Below are 20,835 nucleotides of genomic sequence, written 5' to 3'. Positions count from 1 at the left end.
GAAACTGCGATTCGTGGTTACAAGTAGCTGCAGAAATTGTTAGGGAGTTCCAAGTTAATGGTTTCTAAACTCTAGCATGAATTGCTGTGTTTCTTATCGCTCTCCTTTCCTTAAACTTGTGTGCTTCTTTCCCTGGCAGAGGCCTCATTTTCTGGGCAGGTTGTTTGCCATGAAACAGTTAACTTGGCTTCTTAATTCAAATTCATTGCAATTCTGGGTGTTGACTAACCAGAAGAATTCACTGTACAATGTGAGAGGTGGTTTTATTTGGCTTAATCATGAGTTTTATTGTATGACCTGATTTAAGGAAACGTTTTAAAAGTTAAATTAAATTAAAATGCTGACCATGAACACTTAAAACAGTGTATCCACTTCTTATGGAGTTTGCAGTCCATTTTTGTGTGATCTTACGGCTTCCAAAAATATTTGGCTTTGAACATGATTAGCTTTTAAATTCTCCATAGCCGCCCCATTGTGAAGTCGAATAGGGCATTTTAAGTCATTTACCAATTAAGGTAGAATTCTAAGAAGTATGTGATAAAACCATGTTTCTCATTACAATCGGGTCAGTAAAATATGTATATATCCTTTTTCTGTGTCCTGTGTTACATTATGGAATCTCTTAGAGAGAAAAGTAAAATTTCAGTAAAGAATCGATGTCAATTCTAAGCCGGAATGAAGGAATTTACTTTGAATGATTCTCCATTTGGGCATTATCTCGAGAAAACAAAGCCAACTGAGGAGGTAGGATGTTTTCCTCTGTTGGAAATAGGATGCTGGCCCTGTGCAGCCCAGGGAAGATAAAGTTGGTTCTGTTCTAACCGAAGCCAGCCGAGTAGCAGAGGGTTCAATTTTTTTACCATTTGGGGAAACATTCTCCAGCCGAATGACGACGTGAGTTATTGTACGTATAAGGAATGGTACTATTACATTTCTTTCTCTGCCCTCGATGTAACTCTGAAGTTGACATCTTTATTGAGTCTGTTAATATCTTTAGTGGTTTCCCCAAATTTGCTTCATATAAAATATCTGACTGTTTAGCTCAAGGAAGTATTCACTGCGACAATTTATAAAACATTTTTTTTTTTTTCCAAAAGAGGAAGTGGTTAGTATGAATGCAGGAAATACATTTTGCAACGACAGCTTGATCTTTTGGGTTTGTTTTTTTTTGTTTTTTTTTTTCATTTGCAACAAGAGGGAAATGTATAGACTTAAAAAGAGATCATCAAAAATGGATTTTGTTGCTGTCACTATTCCTTAATGAATGGATCCATGTTCAAATCAAAGATTTACACAAAAAAGTCGCTCTGGTTATCCTCTTTATTTGTATCTGTCTGTAGAAGTTATGTTTTGTTTACTGTGACTCTCAGTTTGCTTGTATTACGTGAATATCCTGAGTGGTTTCAATTGTTTCGATGCTCAGTGTTTGTCCTGGGGAATAATGGATATCTTTTCTTCTTTTGATGCTTCACATGGGAAATGGGATTTAATGGAAATTTTCTGCAATGATTAAAAGATGTGGAGTAAATATATTTATATGTGGAAACAGGGCACAACTTTGATCTATGTCCTAAATGAATATTAGTAGGATGAGGTTTTTTTTTTTTTTTTAAAGACTGTGACCCTCAATGTTTTAAAAAGTGAATTTGTGATAGGAGTGTTGAAACATAAAGTGATTTACTGTGGTTAAATGTTCCACATTTAAATACACTTGTAAATACAGGTACTCTTAAAGTTGCATTCAGCTCCCAGTTTCAGTTCATTTGCTAGCAGTTCCTATGGCCTCTCTATTGTTGACCTTAAAAAAGAAACAGGGAAGTCAGGATCTCAGAGTATCAGAAATGTTGGGGGGGGGGTGCTCCCCAAAGTAAATTTATATAACGTCTCAGTACTTTTGAAAGCCTCTTTAGTGAAATATTTTCAGGATGCGTTGTTGTTTACACGAAAATGCTGACGTTAAGAATCTGTCTCAGCTTCACTCTCGTACTCCTCAAAGCAGACCTCTGAGTTAGTGTAGAAAAGAGCAACGGAGCAAAGTCAGATGAGCAGTCATGGTCATGAACAAGATCGGAAAATAAGAATGAATTCAATAAAACATAATGCAAACATATTCATATTATACGGATATAGGAATATAATGTAAAAAGAACAAAATAAATAAAACGATAATTTACTTATACTGTGTGTGTGTGTGTGTGTGTGTGTGTGTGTCTTCACTGTGCCCCTCACTGTTCTAAAGGCTTTTGTATGGGAAATCATTTAGTACAGTTTTTTAATTCTTACTGAGAGTAAATGGTCTAGCTTGGCCAGGAGCTGGCTTTCAATCTTACTGCTCCCTGGAAGTGGGTTCAGATCTTGGTTCTATCACTCACTCGCTAATGGTGTGGCGTGATGCAATTTACTTCATCTCTGAGCCTGTCTCCTAGTCCACAAAATCAGGATGATATACTCCTCGAGGGCTGGTTGTGACGCGTGTAAAGCAGGGGCCTGTGTTTGGATGCACTTGGCGGGTCGACCCCATGACCGCTGGTATTTTGCCCCTCGGTGTCCTTGGCTTTTGACTACTTCTGGCTCCTCCCGCCTTCGTTCTTCTCCCTTCAACCTGCTAGGAACCACCGGACTCTACCTGGAAACATCCTGCAAGGATGTTTATCCACCAAACAGTTTAGACCGTCAGGAGGATGAGGAAGAATTGCCTTGGTTAAGGGCCTTGGTTGAGCGGATCATGAAGAGATGGAGGGACCAGGAAGATCCCAGTCAGCTGGAGAATAAGTCCATGTGTATAACATGCCAGGGACCCGAAGCTATTCAGAGCAGCAGCAGTTAAAAAATGGCAGCGAGGAGTTCCCGTCGTGGCGCAGTGGTTAACGAGTCCGACTAGGAACCATGAGGTTACGGGTTCAGTCCCTGCCCTTGCTCCGTGGGTTAACGATCCGGCGTTGCCGTGAGCTGTGGTGTAGGTTGCAGGCGCGGCTCGGATCCCGCGTTGCTGTGGCCCTGGCGTAGGCTGGCAGCTACAGCTCCGATTAGAGCCCTAGCCTGGGAACCTCCATATGCCGCGGGAGCGGCCCAAGAAATAGCAACAACAACAACAACAACAAAAGACAAAAAAAAAATGGCAGCGAGGTACGTCATAGATGAAATCACCAGGTCCTATCACCAACCAGCAAGTCCTGGGAGCTCGAACTTGTGGTTGCCAAGGGGGGAGGAAGGGTGGAGGTGGATTGGGAGTTCGGCGTTAGCAGATGCAAACTATTATATAGAGAATGGATAAACAACAACAAAAGACTCCCCCCCCCTTTTTTTTTTTTTTTTAGGGCTGTGCTCTTGGCATATGGAGGTTCCCAGGCTAGGGGTCGAATTGGAGCTACAACTCGCAAGATCCGAGCCGCGTCTGCAAGCTACACCACAGCTCGTGGCAACACCAGATCCTCAAGCCACTAAGTAAGGCCAGGGGTGGAACTCGTAACCTCATGGTTCCCAGTCGGATTCATTTCCGCCGCCCCACGACGGGAACTCCCCCCCAAAATATTTCTTGTTGAAGTATAGTTGATTCGCAATGTTGTGTTAATCTCCGCTTTACAGCACAGTGACTCAGTTACGTGTGTACGTGTGTTCTTTTTGATATTCTTTCCACTATGGTTTATCACAGGGTGGTGCGTATAGCTCCCTGTGCTACACAGTAGATCCTTATTTTATATGTAGTAATGCGTCATCTGTTCATCTCAAATTCCTAATTTATCCCTTCCCCTTTGGTAACTGTAAAGCCATAAATTTGTTTTTCTACATCTGTGAGTCCATCTCTGTTTTGTAAAGAAGCCCATTTGTATCTCTCTCTTTTTTTTTTTACTTTTTTGAATTTTTTTTTTTTTTTGTCTTTTTAGCTACTTCTTGGGCCGCTCCCGCGGCATATGGAGGTTCCCAGGCTAGGGGTTGAATCGGAGCTGTAGCCGCCGGCCTACACCACAGCCACAGCAACGCCGGATCCAAGCCTCGTCTGCAACCTACACCACAGCTCACGGCAACGCCGGATCCTTAACCCACTGAGCAAGGGCAGGGACCAAACCCGCAACCTCATGGTTCCTAGTCAGATTCGTTAACCACTGCGCCACGACGGGAACTCCGTATCTCTCTTTTTTTTTAGATTGCTGCACATTTAAGGGATATCATATGGTATTTGTCTTTCTCTGTCAGATTTCTTCACTTGGTATGGGTATCTCTAGGTCCATCCATGTTGCTACAAGTGGCATTATTTTATTCTTTTTAATGGCTGAGTAATATTCTTGTGTGTGTGTTTGTGTGTGTGTGTATCTCAGATTTCTACAGAAATGGAAGTCCGGCATTTCATTTCTTTCCTTGGACTTATATCATGACTAATTCTCTTGTTTTGTTTGGTGTTACTCTGCTAAGGAATATATCTTGTGTAGAACTACACTCCAACGTGCTTTCAGTATTTGTCTTTCTCAGTAATGCCACAGCAGTAGAGAATGTTGGTACGTAGGCATTAATTTTCCAGAATTCAGGCTGTTGTCTTGAGCTATGCATTACAGAACCTTGCAAGGGTCGTATTATTTATTAAGGGGAAAAAGTAAAGAAAAAGAGAGAATCAGTGTCAGCCTCCTGTAACTGAAAACTACTCAAGTCTCTTGCCATTGATAATGTGTTAGAAGCCAGGGCAGGGAGAAGGGACCAAGGTGGAGGCCACAATTTCTGTTTTACCAAGATCTCTGAGCTCGTACAAGTTTATTTTCACCAGCTGACCTTGGAGGGATGCCAGCAGCAAGATGAGCCGTATCGGCAGTGGCTTCTCTTGCAGCAGAAATTGTCACTCAACGTCTAATTCTCCCATCCTTTCTCCCTCCCTCCTTCCTTCCTTCCTTTTTTTCCTTCTTTTTAGGCCACCCCTCCGCCTAGGAAGTTCCTGGGCTAGGGATCAGATCCAAGTCACAGTTACAACCCACGCCCCAGCTGCAACAATGCTCCATCCTTAACCTACTGCCCCAGGCCGGGGATGGACCTGCTTCCCGGTGCTCCCGAGATCTTGCTGATCCTGCTGGGCCAGTGGGAACTCTTAATTCCACTTTTCAAAAAAGGCAACTAGAGTGTAGGGAAACAGAAGGCCTTTTCTTAAAACTGTTTAGCAAGTGAATGGCCCGTGAGAGATTGAGATGCTGGTCTCATTTGCTATCTTTCCATAGTCAGTCTCTCCTTCTATTTCATTGACTGGGTACCAAAGCAACCTACAATACTAGGACTGGAAGTTTAAGCCTTTTTTTTTAAAAAAAAAAAAGAAACTCAGGAAATTGCTGGAATATTTCAAGCATATTTCTTTGGTTAACTTATTTTGAAGTTTTTCTCTGTTCTGTATTTTCACTGCCCTTCGAATTTATCAAAGACAGACTCATTGTTTTGGCAAGTCCCTGGCCTGGACGTCTCCAACAAAAACTCACAGCACTCTGTCTGAATAGGAATTTTTAAATGCATTCTTAGTCTTGAACTTGAAAATGTATTCTAGATGCAGCAGTTTGCTGGGAAATGGAAACAATGCCATCTATCAGGCAGCAGTATCGCTCCAGACAGAGATGTTTTCCTTTGTTAATCTCTCTCTCTCCTACTATATTATATTCCAGAGCAGTGTGTGTGTGTGTGTGTGTGTGTGTGTGTGTGTGTGTGTACCTCGAAGGCAAGCCAGACCTCTTCCATCCTTCCCTGTTTTTGGAATTCTGCACTAGAATTTGTCTCTTTCACTAAGCTTCTTGGCAGAATAAACCATTCCTTCATTACGCTTTGCAGAAGTAATTATTATTTATGTTTCATTTTTATAATAATGAGATGAGGCTGTGAATACTGTTTTGGAAACTTGAAAAAAACTTAAATTATAGATAGCCTTCCCTTTGCCTTATTAAATGCTCTTTCGTGTTATTTTTCTCCTACACCACAGTCCCTCAAGGGGCTCGTCCCTCACATTACGGGCCTCTTGTTTCAAATCATTAGCTGTTATAAGCAACGCCGTGTGGCTGTCCTTTATGAACATGGACAGTTAGTTCCTGAGAATAAATTCCCAGAAGCAGAACTGCTGGGTCAAAGAGTAGAGTGGAATCAGCTGTACTCCTAAGTGTTGACACATCCTAGAGAAGTCCAGTAGAGCGGTTAGAATTTTCAGGGATTCTCAACGGATTGCTGTTTTTCTGATCTCAGAGATACCTAGAGGCGTTCCCATTGGGGCTCCTTGGATTAAGAACCTGACGTCGTGTCTGAGAGGATGCGGGTTTGATCCCTGGCCTTCATCAGTGGTTAAGGATCTGGTGTTGCTGCAAGCGGTGGCACAGGTTGCAGATCTGGCTTGGATCCTGTGTCGCTGTGGCTGTGGCCTAGGCCTCTGCCGTAGCTTCGATTCGACCCCTAGCCTGGGAACTCGATGTAGCCTTAAAAAGAAAAAAAAAAAAAAAGAAAAAACACCAAAACTGGGAAATGGGAAATTAGGTCATACTCTTTGGTGGTCCCTTACCTCCCTCGGATGCTGTGAAAATGTGTTTCTCCTTGTTCACTTCCACATCCCAAAGGCAAGGTGCCCCAGTCGTCAGAGCTCCTGGTGACTCCAAGACTCACCGGCTTTGCCAGCTGTTGCTCAGGAATGGTGGTGGTGCGGGGGTGTCATGTGGTGATGTCCTCGCAGCTGTGCTCCTGGAACTTTCCTCCCCAGGCTGCTGAACTCCACCTCTACCTGCACCCCTTCATGTCATCTCCGATTCCTCCCCACCGATAGGGACACCAGGTTGTCATGGTAAACAGGGATTCTCAGAAGGTGGGATGTGTGGGGACTTCTACTCGCTAACCCTTACACGTCTGTAAGTTTGAATTACTGTGTTGCAGCAAACACGTCTTTGTGACGGGTGAGAAAAGAACTCAAGACGGCAAGAGGCCAGATAACCCAGTTATTAAATTCGTTAAGTTTACCGTTATCTACAATGTTAAGTGGCTCCGGTAGTTTGAAGAGGCGTGGATCAAGAGCCAGGTGCCCTGCTGGATGCTGGCTGTGCCCCTGGCCCAGGCTGCACGCTCTCCTGGCTGGATTCCGGGGCTGGTGGTCAGGCCCATCTGCCCCGGAGTGGCGCCGTCGCAGGTCTCTGGCTATGGGATACTCAATAAGGGCAGCCTGGCTGTGGCGCAGAATAGTAAATTCAGAATAAAAATCTCGGTTTAGCCCGCCCTTCCCTGCCAGCCTGCTGTGTAATTGGCCTCTTCTTATGATAATGATGAAATGAAATGTTGAAAGTACAGCTGCTCCAGAGAACATTTACGGATGTTTGAGCTCCCAGTGATGAAACGTTCTTCATCGCGCTCTGCAAATTGTGGGTAATCAAGTTGGGCCTTGCTAATAGCCCCACAGACTTGGAAAACAAACACGGTTACCAAAGGGGATGGCGGATAAATTAGGAGTGGGATTAACGTATTTGTGTTACTATATATAAAATAGGTAACCAACAAGGACTCTGTATAGCACAGAGAAAGATACTCAGTATTTTATAATAGCCTATAAGGAAAAAAGAATCTGAAAGAGAATATATATCTTCTCGGAGTTGGCGTTGTGGCTCAGCGGGTAACAAACCCAACTAGTGTCCATGAGAATTTGGGTTCGATCCCTGGCCATGCTCCGTGGGTTAAGGATTGGACACTGCCATGAGCTGTGGTGTAGGTCGCAGACGCAGCTTGGATCTGGGATTGCCATGAGCTGTGGTGTAGGTCGCAGACGCAGCTTGGATCTGGGATTGCTGTGGCTGTGGAGTAGGCCAGCAGCTGCAGCTCCAATTGGACCCCTAGCCCGGGAACCTCCATCTGCTGCAGTTGTGGCCCTAAAAAGCAAAAAAAAAAGAATATATATATTCTCTTATGTATGTGTTTATAAAACTGAATCACTGTGCTATACACCTGAAATTAACACATTAGAAATCAATTGTACCTTGATTTTTTAAAAATTAAATTGAACCCCCCCCCCCACAAACTTGGGCCTTTCTAAGTTGTTATATTACATTGCTTGTCACCACGGGGGGGGGGGGGGGGGGAAGACTTTCCAAAAGCTCTGAACGCTGCCACAATACATAGTTTTATTATTTAAGGAACAGGAGTGGATACAATTTGTTAAGTCTGAGGTCAGTTTCGAAAAATTAATACATCTCATTGTTTATTTACAATATATAAATAGAACCAGTCCATATTTGCTCATTTTGTTAAACAGTCAAAAGCCATAGGCAGCCCTAATAAAAGATAAGAGGTATAACTTGGTATGAAAATCCACCACAGTCCCTATCTGAAAGTAAGCCCGTTCCCCAGGGCACCCCGCATTCTCTGTTTATGACAATTCAGACGTAGCCAGTCATTTCTCCTTAATATTTGACATATTAAGGAAGAAGTAATATTGCATTGAGCAGAAAGGAGCTACCCGTTTTAGCCAGGCTAATCATCTAAATTTAACAAACAAAATGGATTACAGTATTTTTGTCTCTAAACCCATTAGGATCTAGAAGCCCTGGGCTGCCGCTCAGTTTCTAAACTACTGTTTTCTTTATTTAGGAACTGTAACTCTGACCTTTTAGGCAGCACAGCTCTTCTTCCACAGGCCTGTTCAGTTAGACCGTGTCAGGAATAACAAAGCAGTGAAGTCACGCTTAAGCGGTACCTACTTAGGCCTATTCGGATTTATTTGGGGAGATTCCCAAGGATTTGCCAAAGAAATTCTAAAGTTTCAACTCCGTCTTTCTGACTGACAGCAAAAGTGTTGTAGCTCTTCCTTAAAGACGGCTATGACCTGTAGCCTCGGGCAGTCGTGTTCACTCTGGACGGTTTTAGAATGTTATTTCTAAATTCTGGAACTCTGACTCATTGAAAAAAAAAAGCAAAAAACTTCTGAACTCTGCCCTATGGTAATGTTGCATCTTTTATTCTCAGAATGGGAACTTTAGTGGAAAGAAATAGCTTATGGTCTGGCTGAGAATGAAAACACTGTACCTCTTTAAGATAAGAGCTGCTATTTTTAGACTGACTTAAAAAGAGATGAGAAACTGCGATGCTTAAAATCTTCATGTAGAAATTCCTGTTGTGGTTCAGTGGTAATGTACCCCACTAGCATCCATGTGGACGGGGGTTCGATCCCTGGCCTTGCTCCGTGGGTTAAGGACCCGGCGTTGCTGTGAGCTGTGGTGTAGGTCACAGACATGGCTCAGATCCCGCGTTGCTGTGGCTGTGGTGTAAACCAGCAGCTGTAGCTCCGATTCGACCCCCAGCCTGGGAACCTCCATATGCCGTGGGTGCAGCCCTAAAAAGACCAAAAAGACAACAACAACAACAACAAAAAAAACAAAAAAAACTTCATGTAGCCGTAGACTTTAGGAGATAGATTCTCTAAAATATCTAGTTACTTACTCGTACTCCAAATAAGTTTTTGAAAATATCTTTTTTTGGGGGGGGGGGCTGTACCCATCGTATGTAGAAGTTCCCTGGCCAGGGATGGAACCCAAGCCACTGCAGTGACAATGCTGGATCTTTTTAAAGTAAATTTGTGGGGTTCCCGTCGTGGTGCATCGGAAGCAAATCCGGCTAGGAAGCATGAGGTTGCGGGTTCGATCCCTGGCCTCGCTCAGTGGGTTAAAGATCCGGCGTTGCTGTGTGCTGTGAGCTGTGGTGTAGGTCGCAGATGCCGCTCAGATCCCAGCTCGGATCCTGCGTTGCTGTGGCTGTGGCACAGGCCAGGGGCTACAGCTCTGATTAGACCCCTAGCCTGGGAACCTCCATATGCCGCGGGGGTGGCCCTAAAAGGAGAAAAGACTAAATAAATAAATAAAAATAAAGTATATTTGTAATAATGAGTAACTGCCTCAGCACTCGTTTTAAAAAGAGACTCGAAGTTCCATCGTAAAATAAACATAGCGGCTTAGAAAACAAAATAAATTTCCATAGTAAATCTTGGTCAGAACAATGGCGCATTCCTGGGCCTGGGATTCAGCCGAGGGTATTAATTCAAAGCAGCTGGACCCTGAGGTTGAGAGTAAGACAGTCCTGTCTTCCCGCTGTGGCCTTGCAGAATTTGATGTGGGACAGTATTCTGCTCCTTTTAAATCTTGCTTTATCTTTCGAGTGAGAAAGAAAGAGACTCTAGAGAGACTAGGCTTTTGCATACTTATGTTCAAGCTTTTTCTTTCTTTCTTTCTTTCTTTCTTTCTTTCTTTCTTTCTTTCTTTCTTTCTTTCTGTCTTTCTGTCTTTCTGTCTTTCTGTCTTTCTGTCTTTCTGTCTTTCTGTCTTTCTGTCTTTCTGTCTTTCTTTCTTTCTTTCTTTCTTTCTTTTTTTTTGTCTTTCTTCTCTTTTTAGGGCCACACTTGCTGCCTATGGAGGTTCCCAGGCTAGGGGTCCAATCAGAGCTGTAGCTGCCGGCCTACACACCACAGCCACAGCAACGTGGGATCCGAGCTGCGTCTTCGACCTGCACCACAGCTCACAGCAACGATGGATCCTTAATCCACTGAGCAAGGCCAGGAATTGAACCTCTGTCCTCATGGATGCTAGTCGGGTTCGCTAACCGCTGAGCCACGACGGGAGTTCTTTTTTATTTTATTTTATTTTTGGGGGTCTTTTTTGTCAAGCTTTTTCTCTCAAGAAAACTCCCAGAGCGATAATGTTTCTTCACCAGAAGGTAGACCCATTCCCTCTGGAATCTGTTTGTTTCCCTTTTTTGGGGGGTGGGGTGGAGGAGAGGTGCCTGTGGCATGTGGAAGTTCCCAGGCCACAGCCATGACCATGCTGATCCTTAAACTGCTGTGCCACTGGGAAACTCCTGTTTGCTTTCTTCCACTCAGCTAACTTTTCAGGCTGGATTTTATACATGTTATTTCTTATCTTAATTTATTTCATAATTTATATCTAGTGGTCCCTAGTTAAATGTCAGGATTAGACAGTGTACAGGGCATCATGAAACTATTGTGAGTTATTATGTTTGTAAATGCAATGATACAAAACAAAAATATTATTAAGGATTCTGGGGAGCTTGGGGGAAGAGGGTGACCGTCACTTCCAATCAAATGGTGCTGGGGTACCTCCAGCAGGCTTGCCTCCACTTCCTATGAATGAAACATTCAGAGGTCGTTATGATGGATTTATTGTCAGGAAGCATTAATCTGTTTATGGGGGGGGTACATAAATACATACATATGTAATGATGACCTTCTTTTTAAAAATTATCATTATTATTACTGGCCATGCCTGTGGCATGCGGAAGTTCCCGGGCCAGGGATTGAACCCGTGCCATAGCAGCACCCTGAGCCACAGCAGTGACAGCACTGAGTCCTTAACCTGCTGAGCCCCCAGGGACCTCCCTAAGGATGACATTCTCATCTCTGTCTCAGAACTAAGCTCTTTTAAGTTTTTACCAAGTTAGAATCATTTCTCCAGAATGAACATGGAGGCTTTCCATCCTGGTACTCTTGTTACAAAAGAGCCGAGGGAACGTGCTTGCTCTCGGATTTTTCTGAGACTTTCTGGGGAAGATTCGTGAATGAAATAGAGATTTTTTTAGACATCTGAGGTCTACCTGGGATTTCCTCGCTGTTGTTTTTCTTCCCACAGTCATGACAGAGTGATACGTGATGCTCTAGATAATTGAAAGAGTTAAAGGGATTTTTGAGTTGGCCGCATTAGGGGGACAGATGGGCTGCACACAGGTAGCGGGGGAAGCTCTGATTTGAACAGAGGAGGGTTCCTGGTGTTGGAAGGGCATGGACGGTGCAGGGTACCCGGGCGCCTGACATGCTGGGGACCAGCGTAAGGTATTCACTCGCGGATGTGGTAAAGCGGAAGCCGAAGCATATGGTCAGGAAGGGAGTTGACAGGCCACCGACAAAGAGGAAGAACGTGGCGGTTGAACTCACCGAGGGGAGACATGGTTTTGAGATACCTAAAGGCCTTCGGAAACAGAGACCTCAAGTCATAAGGAAATCAGTTTGGAAATATTAATATCACTACCTTCATTTGGGAAGTGTTTACCTATGAATGGGGAAGAAAATTGAGGAAGTGGTTCTGGAAGACTCTTCGGGGATACCGAGATGAGTGAGGCAGGTCACGGAAGTCAGATCAGGTGAAGCTTTCAAGTCTCGAAGGCAGGAAACCGGTCAAGGACACTGAGATGTGAGAAACCGATCTCAGTCTGCAACCACTGCTCCGACAGAGGCTGGTGACACAGACCCCTCCGGCAGGTCTTCTTTGTGCTGGCATTTGAACGTTTCTCTGTTTTGTTTTTTTTTTAAACTGTTAGGTTCAGTAAAATAAAACAAAACACAAACAAAAGTTGCCTTGGCTCTGTTGGAACAGGGCCCTTTTCCTGTTGTGTTCTTGGCGCAGGGTAGTCAGTTTGCCAAGGATACAGGCCAAGCCATCTCTTCATCTGGCAGGGGGTAGTTTTGGACCTCGGTGGGGTTGGAGATTCATGGGATTATATTTATCAATGTGCTGGAGGAATCTGAGGAGGTATTACCAGCGAAACCACCTTTGGTATTTGTGGATGACTTTGGAATTTATAGACATTCTTGTGTGAACATTTATAGATCAGTTCGGCAGCTTGTTGGGGACAGCCCCTTTCTGCAGCTTGTTTGTGTGTAATTAACCAAAATGTGAATGAGAAGAGAGAAACAAATTTATGCACTGGAGAAAAGCAATGTGGTAAACACAAAATAGCACACACACATTAAAAAAAAAAAAAGCCCAAAGAGGGCTCCGTACTTACTGCTTCTTTAAAGTATATTCTGGAATTCCCTCATGCAGCGTGAGAAGGATCTGGCGTTGTCACTGCAGTGGTTAAGGTCACTGCTCTGGTGAGGGTTTGATCCCTGGCTCCGGAACTTCCATGTGCCACAGGAGCAGCCAAAAAAGAAAAAAAAATAAAATAAATTAAAGTGTATTCTGGAAATAAACATAGTGGAGAGTTATAGAAAGACCCATTTCAATCACTGGTTCACATGCCTTTTTATTCATCAAACTCCATCGAGAACTGGATAAAAAAATTTACAGGGGAGTTCCCGTCGTGGCATAGTGGTTAACGAATCTGACTAGGAACCATGAAGTTGGGGGTTTGATCCCTGGCCTTGCTCAGTGGGTTAAGGATCTGGCATTGCCATGAGCTGTGGTGTACCTTGCAGACGCGGCTCAGATCCCGCGTTGCTGTAGCTCTGACCTAAGCCGGTGGCGACAGACAGCTCTGATTCGACCCCTAGCCTGGGAACCTCCACCTGTGGTGGGTGCAGCCCTAAAAGGACAAAAGACAAAAAAAAATTGAAATATAGTTGGTTTATAATATTGTTACTTTCAGATGTACAGCAGAGTAATTCAGTATTTTTGCAGGTGATGCTCCATTACATGTTATTACAGAATAATGGCTAGAATCCCCTGTGCTATACATAATATCCTAGTTGCTTGTCTCTTTTCTATATAGCGTGTTTCTATAGTGTGTTCTTCCCATACCCCTAATTTGTCCCTCTCCTAAGAGTAACTGCAAGTTTGTTTTCTATAATCTGAGTCTGATATTTGTTTGCATTTTTTTTTTTTTAGATTCCAAATATAGGTAATCTCATACATAGTTATCTTTCTCTGACTGACTGACTTCACTTAGTGGGATAATCTCTAGGTCCATCTGTGTTGCCATGGATGACAGTGTTTTGTTCTGCTTCATGGCTGAGTAATATTCCATCGTATGTATGTGCCACACCTTCTTTGTCCATTATCAGTGAACATCCAGGTTGCTTCCATGTCTTAGCTTGTTGTAAACAGTGCTGCTATGAACATTGGGGATCACGTATCTTTTCAAATTGGTGTTTTTATTTTTTCCTGGATATATACCCACGATTGGAATTGCTAGATCATATGGTGGTTCTAGTTCTAGTTTCTGGAAGAACCTCCCTACCGTTTTCCATAGTGGCTGCACCAGTTTACATTCCCACCATCCATCCACTAGGGTTCCCTTTTTTCCACATCCTCACCAACATTTGTTATTTGTAGACTGTGGGATAGCCATTCTGATAGGTATGAGGTGATATTTCACGTCGTTTTGATTTGCATTTCTCTAATAATTAGTGATGCTGAGCATCTCTTCATGTGCCTGTTGGACTTCTGTATGTCTTCTTTGGAAAAACGTCTTCTCAGGTTTTCTGCCCATTTTCGAATTAAATACCTTTTTTAAAACAGCACCTGTGAATTGCAACACATTGAGGTGAATTTGACCCCCCCAGTCCCTCCAGTTTGGAAGTCAAGGCTTTTATTTATTATGTATAAACATGGGAGTATTCTCATTTTTTGCCCTCAGGCACGACAACAAGCTCAACTCCGTCACCAGATGGCAGAGGACAGCAAAGCAGATTACTCATCAATTCTTCAGAAATTCAACCATGAGCAGCATGACTATTACCACACTCACATTCCCAACATCTTTCAGGTAAGCCGTTCAGACCTCTCAGATTTGCTTTGTGTAGAAACACGTTGCATTCGGAGTTCCCTGGTAGCTCAGAGGGTTAAGGGTCTGGTGGTGTCACTGCTCTGGCACAGGTTGAATCCCTGGCCCCAGGAACCTCCACATGCTGTAGACACAGCCAAAAACAAAAACAAAAACAAAACAAACAAAAAAACATGTTTCCCTGGCATCATAATTTCTGGGCATATAGTCAAAGTATTTATATAATTATTATTGTTGTTATTATTATTGTTATTATTATTATTATTATGGTCTTTTTGTCCTCTTTAGGGCTGCACCAAGGGCTCATGGAGGTTCCCAGGCTAGGGGTCCAATCAGAGCTGTTGCCACCAGCCTACACCAGAGCCACAGCAACGCCAGATCCAAGCCGCATCTGCGACCCATACCACAGCCTGTGGCAATGCCAGATCCTCAACCCACTGAGCGAACCTGCAACCTCATGGTTCCTAGTTGGATTTGTTTCTGCTGCGCCATGATGGGAACTCCAAAGTATTTATATAATTCTAAATTTCTTCTAATTCAAATCATTTTTTAAGGCATGCAGATCAAGCATTGACCAGCATTAAGATTCAATATAACATGAATCTCAAGATTAATCAATAGCCTTTGCAAGCTTCTGTGGTTTGCCTCTGCTGCCATTCTTCATGGGTCTTAGAACTGTAATTCATAGATTAATAATACTCTGCTAAAAGGAGCATTCTGGTTACGAAAATGCAAAACTGTTAGGAATCAAAGCAGCATTCAGACAGTTGTAGGATTTGAAGAGATGAGTGTTCTTTCCTTTGGATTGGTTTTCTTCGGGCTTCTTTAGGTTGTCAAAAATGGTATGAGAAGGGGGAGAAAAGATGAAAAATCGTATGAGAAAAGATACATACATGTTCTCCCACTTTGGGTCTCTGTCAACTTCAAGTCCAGCTGTAGAAAAAATAAGAAATATTGTGTCATAGCATCTACACACACAGCAAACAAGAAGAGACCGTTGTCAGTCTCAGCCTGTGTTGAGTCAAAGTGGTTCACCAGATACTATGCTTTTGGTAAGGGATGAACTAGTGGCTCAAAGATGGGGGAAATGGGAGTTCCCTGGTGATTCAGTGGGTTAAGGATCCAATGTCATCACTGCTGTGGCTCTGGTTCCTTCTGTGGTATGGGTTCAATCCTAGCCCAGGAACTTCAGCTTGCCACGGGGCATGGCTAAGAATAAATAAATAAAAAGGGAGGAAATGTTTGAAATCTAATATCTAATACTAAATGATGTTAATAGTAAAACTACTTGAGTTTGGGTTCTTACTGCCTTGGAATTGTGTAAAGTATACATTGAGGCAGCTACATAATTCATCAAATAGGTGTCCAGCTGGCTAAGGAATCGAGGTACAATAAATTTATGGTTGCTCTAACTCTTAACCTTTTGTGTTTTGTTGTTTTGTTTCATTCATTTTTCTTTTCTTTTTTTGGCCTCCTTTTTTCTTCTTCTTCTTCTTCTTTTTTGGCTGCCCTGTGGCACATGGAGATCCCAGGCCAGGGATCAGATCCAAGCCACAGTTGCAACCTGTGCCACAGCTGCAACAGCACTGAATCCTTAACCCACTGTGCTGGGGCAGGGATCGAACCTGCCTTCCGGTGCCACAGAGACACCACTGATCCCATTGTGCCACAGTGGGAGCTCCTTGACTCTCACCTTTGGATAGGCCTGTTTTCCTCTGGGATTTTTTAGTGGTAACAATGCTGCTGAAAAACAACCTCCTTAAATAACAGCGGACCAAATTAATTTTATGCAAACTGCCATGTTGCAGAAAATACAAGAGATGGAGGAGAGGAGGATAGGGAGAATTGGAGAATCAGTCAAGACGTATGCTGAACTGGACCGGCAGGTGATTCCAATCATTGGGAAATGCTTGGATGGAATAGTAAAGGCAGCCGAGTCAATTGACCCGAAAAATGTAAGTACTGGAGTTTGGACTTCACGTATGACTCAGTGTTGGTGGTCCTCTTATTTCCCGGCCCCTTCCCTGGGGGCCACATTTAATCGTCTGAAAGCAGTTGCTTTTCGTGGTCACTAGTACTTGGCAACAGTAGCAACCCGGCTTCAGAGTTTTGTAACGTGGCCTCTGTGTTTTGAATTTAGCTCTCAAATTCCTTGTGCAGAAAACACAGGTAAGTGGTAAGCTGTCTGAAACATTATAGAATCAAACTGAAATGTTTTTGGAGCTCCCTGGTGGCCTAGCGGTTAGTCACTGCTGCGGCTCGGGTCACTAAAGTATTTTCCTATCAGTTAGCTGAGCAGCCTTTACAATTGGGATCTGACTCTTTAGGGCACTATGGACATTTTGAGCCAGATTATTCGTTGTTTGTAGAGGCCCGTCTTGTGTTCTCTGGGATATTTGGCTGCATCCCTGGCTTCTACCCACTAGATCCCAGTAGCCCTCCCTTCGCGGTGACCACCAAAAATGTCTCCAGACATTGCCCAATGTCCCCTGCAGGACAAAATCATCTCTGATTGAGAACATCTGTGGCCAGTGTTATCCATCAGGAGTCCTTTCCTAGAAGCCTATTTCCCTCAGCAGATATGTCACTTAAAACATCAGCCCAGGCTTTCACAAACATTTATTAATTTGCAAAACCAAGCAGTTAACATAGAAGCCCTGCCGTCATTATTCTGTGTCAGAAGAGCATCTTAAAAGATGAGCCCAGGGAGTTCCTGTCGTGGCTCAGTGGAAATGAATCTGACTAGCATCCATGAGGATGCAGGTTTGATCCCTGGCCTTGCTCAGTGGGTTAAGGATCCAGTGGTGCCTTGAGCTGTGGTGTAGGTCACAGATGCAGCTTGGATCCTGTGTTGCTGTGGCTGTGGTATAGGCTGGCTGCTGCAGTTCCAATTTGACCCCTAGCCTGGGAACCTCCATGTGCCATGGGTGTGGCCCTAAAAAAGACAAAAAAAAAAAAAAGCACATACACCCCCCCCCCCCCCCCGCCCAGGGAGGGGACTTGAAGTTGCCTCTTCCCTGTAAATAGATATATATTAATATTAAGGTCATTTGTGTAAAAAGTTTTTGTTGGTCCAATGTAACAATTTCCAAATATGTTAAATGGTAGGCATTTGAGGGAAGGATAGTTCTAAGGTTGTGGGTGTGGGTTTTTTTGGCTTTGTTTTGATTTTGGGATTCCTTGATCTAGAATAAATCTATTATTAATCAATATAACTTGCTTAGAATAGCCTCTCTCTGAGGTCATCCTAGTTCACAGTGTTAAAAAGCATTTGCACGGATGTGAACGTATTTGTGCGTGATGGGTATAATTTCAGGATTCACAGCTGGTGATAGAAGCTTATAAGTCTGGGTTCGAGCCTCCCGGAGACATTGAATTTGAGGATTTCACTCAGCCGATGAAGCGTACCGTGTCCGACAACAGCCTTTCGAATTCCAGAGGAGACGGCAAATCAGAGCTCAAATTTGGGGGCAAATCCAAAGGAAAGTTATGGCCGTTCATCAAAAAAAACAAGGTACTGATGGCTGGGCCCAGCGTCACATGAGTGTTTCTGAAGTGTGGAGATGTTCTTTCTTTCTTTCTTTCTTTTTTTTTTTTCTTGTAGTCTTAAAGGACCTAAGATTTTAAGCTTGTAGTTTCAGAATGAAAAAAAAAAAAAGCTCGTGTGCGATTTTATTTTAAACCCGTTCTCTCTTTGGTGGTGGTCCCTCTGCCATGGCCATCTGTCTTGTTTCAGAAGCATTATCACCCGCACCATAGCACCCACACTAACTCGATTACTGACCTCTGGCCATTTCTCATCACGCCTTTCCCTCCTAGACGGCTGGTTACCGGGGCTGGGGGAAGGGACCTGGCGCAGAATTTCTCTAACCTTGTGTCAGCACAGCTAACGGAAATCCTTTCCACGGGCCGATAACTTGGGTTTGAACTCATGTTAACACGTGTCTCCATGAAGGGTTTTTCGTTCTCTTTTTATGGCTCGAGCCGTAGGTGCATGGCAGCGTTAACTTGGGCGTAGAGTGTGATGGAGATGCCACTACTGCTTTAACCGTAGAGGAATCGACTGTTTCGTTGTAAAAGACTGTCTTGCTGTTCACAACCTCAGCACTGGCCGCCTTTCCTTGTCTCCTTCGAGCTGCAATAGTGTAGACGGTTTAGAAGTATTTTCCCTCCTGGCTCGCGCTGGCTTAGAGTAACTGATGAGAGCTGTAGTTTGCACGCGGAGGTGGCATGTGCTTCTTGTCAGATGTTTCTCGCTCTTCTTCTGTTGCTTTACTTACTAAAACTCCCACTGTTATCATATTCTCCATTTAACCTCTCCTTCCGTGTTTTCTTTCGGACCATGGCCTAAACATGTAATTGTTTGTGTTGGACTTGCTTTGGATTTCAAATATTATTTGATGCTTATTTTTGTTTTGTGTCTTATCTTCTTGTTTCTGATTTTTTTACTCTGTCACTGCTCCATCTCTTACACGTAGCTTATGTCCCTTTTAACATCCCCCCATCAGCCTCCCCCTCCCCCTCCTGCCTCTGCCTCACCCTCTGCTGTTCCCAACGGCCCCCAGTCTCCCAAGCAGCAAAAGGAACCCCTCTCCCATCGCTTCAACGAGTTCATGACCTCCAAACCCAAAATCCACTGCTTCAGGAGTCTAAAGCGTGGGGTAAGTTCTGCTCTGGAATCCTGTCTCTCTGGTGCGCTTTCGTTGCATGTTTTGCATAACTTATTTTGTTTGTGAATGACTCCATTGTGTTTTCCCATAACATAAAACAATAAGAACCTATGATTCATTGTAGCCGGAAAGAAGAAGAGCCACAGAGAGAGGAGAGAAGGGAGGAAGCAGGATGGATGGAAGGAGAGAGAGGGCAAGCCAGCCAGCCCAGAGGTCTTTCTGTCGGTAGTACCTCTGGGGAGCACCTTTCTCTGTGTCCCTTTTGAAACATCTGAGCCATGAATATTTTACCTTGATGTTACCAAAAAGGGAAACTTAGACTCTCTTTCTAAAGCGAGTCGACATATGAGGGATTGGCAGTCTCTCTAGAGTCAGAAAATATTTGCTTCATAATTACCGAAACGTGGAGTTCCCGTTGTGGCGCAGTGGAAATGAACCCGACTAGGAACCATGAGGTTTCGGGTTCGATCCCTGGCCTTCCTCAGTGGATTAAGGATCCGGCGTTGCCGTGAGCTGTGGTGTAGGTCACAGACATGGCTCGGATCCCGCGTGGCTGTGGCTGTGGCGTAGGCTCGCAGTTACAGCTCTGATTAGACCCCTAGCCTGGGAACCTCCACATGCCACAAGTGCGGCCCTAAAAAGCAAATAAAAAAAATAATAGTCATTACTGAAACAACCTTAGTGTAATGAAGGCACTTCTCTCTGAGCCATGCCTCAGGGTTTGAGGGGGAAACGGTACCTTACAGGGGTTTCTTTAGCTATTTTGATGAACTTATAAGATGTTGATTAAATATCTGATAAAAGATCTCGACGGCAAAAGGCCTGATGCAGTATTTATCTTTAAAGGGTGAAATAATAGCGTCTGACCTTTATTGAGCCTTGTCATTTGCCAGACTCTGTCCTGTGTGTCATTTCCTTTTCTTAGCCACCCTATGAATCTAGGTGCTAATAGTTCCTTACTTTCCTGGGTAAGAAAACTGGTGCATAAAAAAGGAGGAGTTAGGTAAATCAACAAATTAAATGTCTTCACTTAAAAATTTAATTTATCAAAAAATAAAGAAAAAACATTAAAACGTAATGGGAGAAAAGTAAGATGAAATTAGGAAGATAGAGAGCCAGGATTTAGAGCCGGGGAGCCTCCTTATGATCTGAGGTTCTGTTAAGTCTACACTCAGGGAGGATCCGTTATCTTGTGGTTGACTCGTAAGTGGACGCTATTCAGACTCAGCTTTGCCCTCCTCATTAAGATTTTTCCTGCTGAAGTCAAAGGATTTTATGGAACTCATCAGCCACCCAAAGTAGATACCAGTTTGGTTTTTAGAAAAAGATTAGAACAAGGTAATTTCCCAGCCTCCCAAATACATCTAAAGGGTCAGTCTAGTCAAAGCCATCCCCAAATATCCTTTATAATAAATCAACAAACATTAAGTGGGTTAACATGCGCAGTAAGGTCTTCCTTGGTCCCGTGCCGTGAAGGTCACAATACATTACAGCAGGGTATGTTCCTGTGCAAGTAACAACTTTTACTTTGCCCTTCCTCTGTGGGGGAAAAAAAAAGAAAAAAGATATGAGTATAATAGGTAACTATATTGTTACCTTTTAAAATCAGAGATGCAAAATAAAATAAAATAAAATAAAATCAGAGACGCAAACCTCATTTCTTTATCTGCAGAGTTCC

The 20,835-nt window shown here is 43.5% G+C and overlaps 1 protein-coding gene across 15 annotated transcripts in view; it reads left to right on the top strand.

The window, feature by feature from the left end:
• FNBP1 (formin binding protein 1) overlaps positions 1 to 20,835 on the top strand; it is a 140,667-nt gene that overhangs the window by 94,265 nt on the left and 25,567 nt on the right. For 8 of the 15 annotated variants that reach the window (XM_047768666.1, XM_047768664.1, XM_047768672.1 and 5 more), the window contains exons 7-10: positions 14,341 to 14,469; positions 16,296 to 16,442; positions 17,804 to 18,001; positions 18,966 to 19,148. In XM_047768666.1, the coding sequence (XP_047624622.1) occupies positions 14,341 to 14,469; positions 16,296 to 16,442; positions 17,804 to 18,001; positions 18,966 to 19,148 (657 nt within the window). The remainder of the gene's footprint in view (positions 1 to 14,340; positions 14,470 to 16,295; positions 16,443 to 17,803; positions 18,002 to 18,965; positions 19,149 to 20,835) is intronic. The other 7 variants (XM_047768676.1, XM_047768671.1, XM_047768675.1 and 4 more) reach the window with 3 other exon arrangements.

Source organism: Phacochoerus africanus, chromosome 2, assembly GCF_016906955.1.
Source record: "Phacochoerus africanus isolate WHEZ1 chromosome 2, ROS_Pafr_v1, whole genome shotgun sequence".
In the NCBI taxonomy this organism is placed as follows: Eukaryota; Metazoa; Chordata; class Mammalia; order Artiodactyla; family Suidae; genus Phacochoerus; species Phacochoerus africanus.
This window is presented reverse-complemented; position numbering and strand designations above follow the sequence as displayed.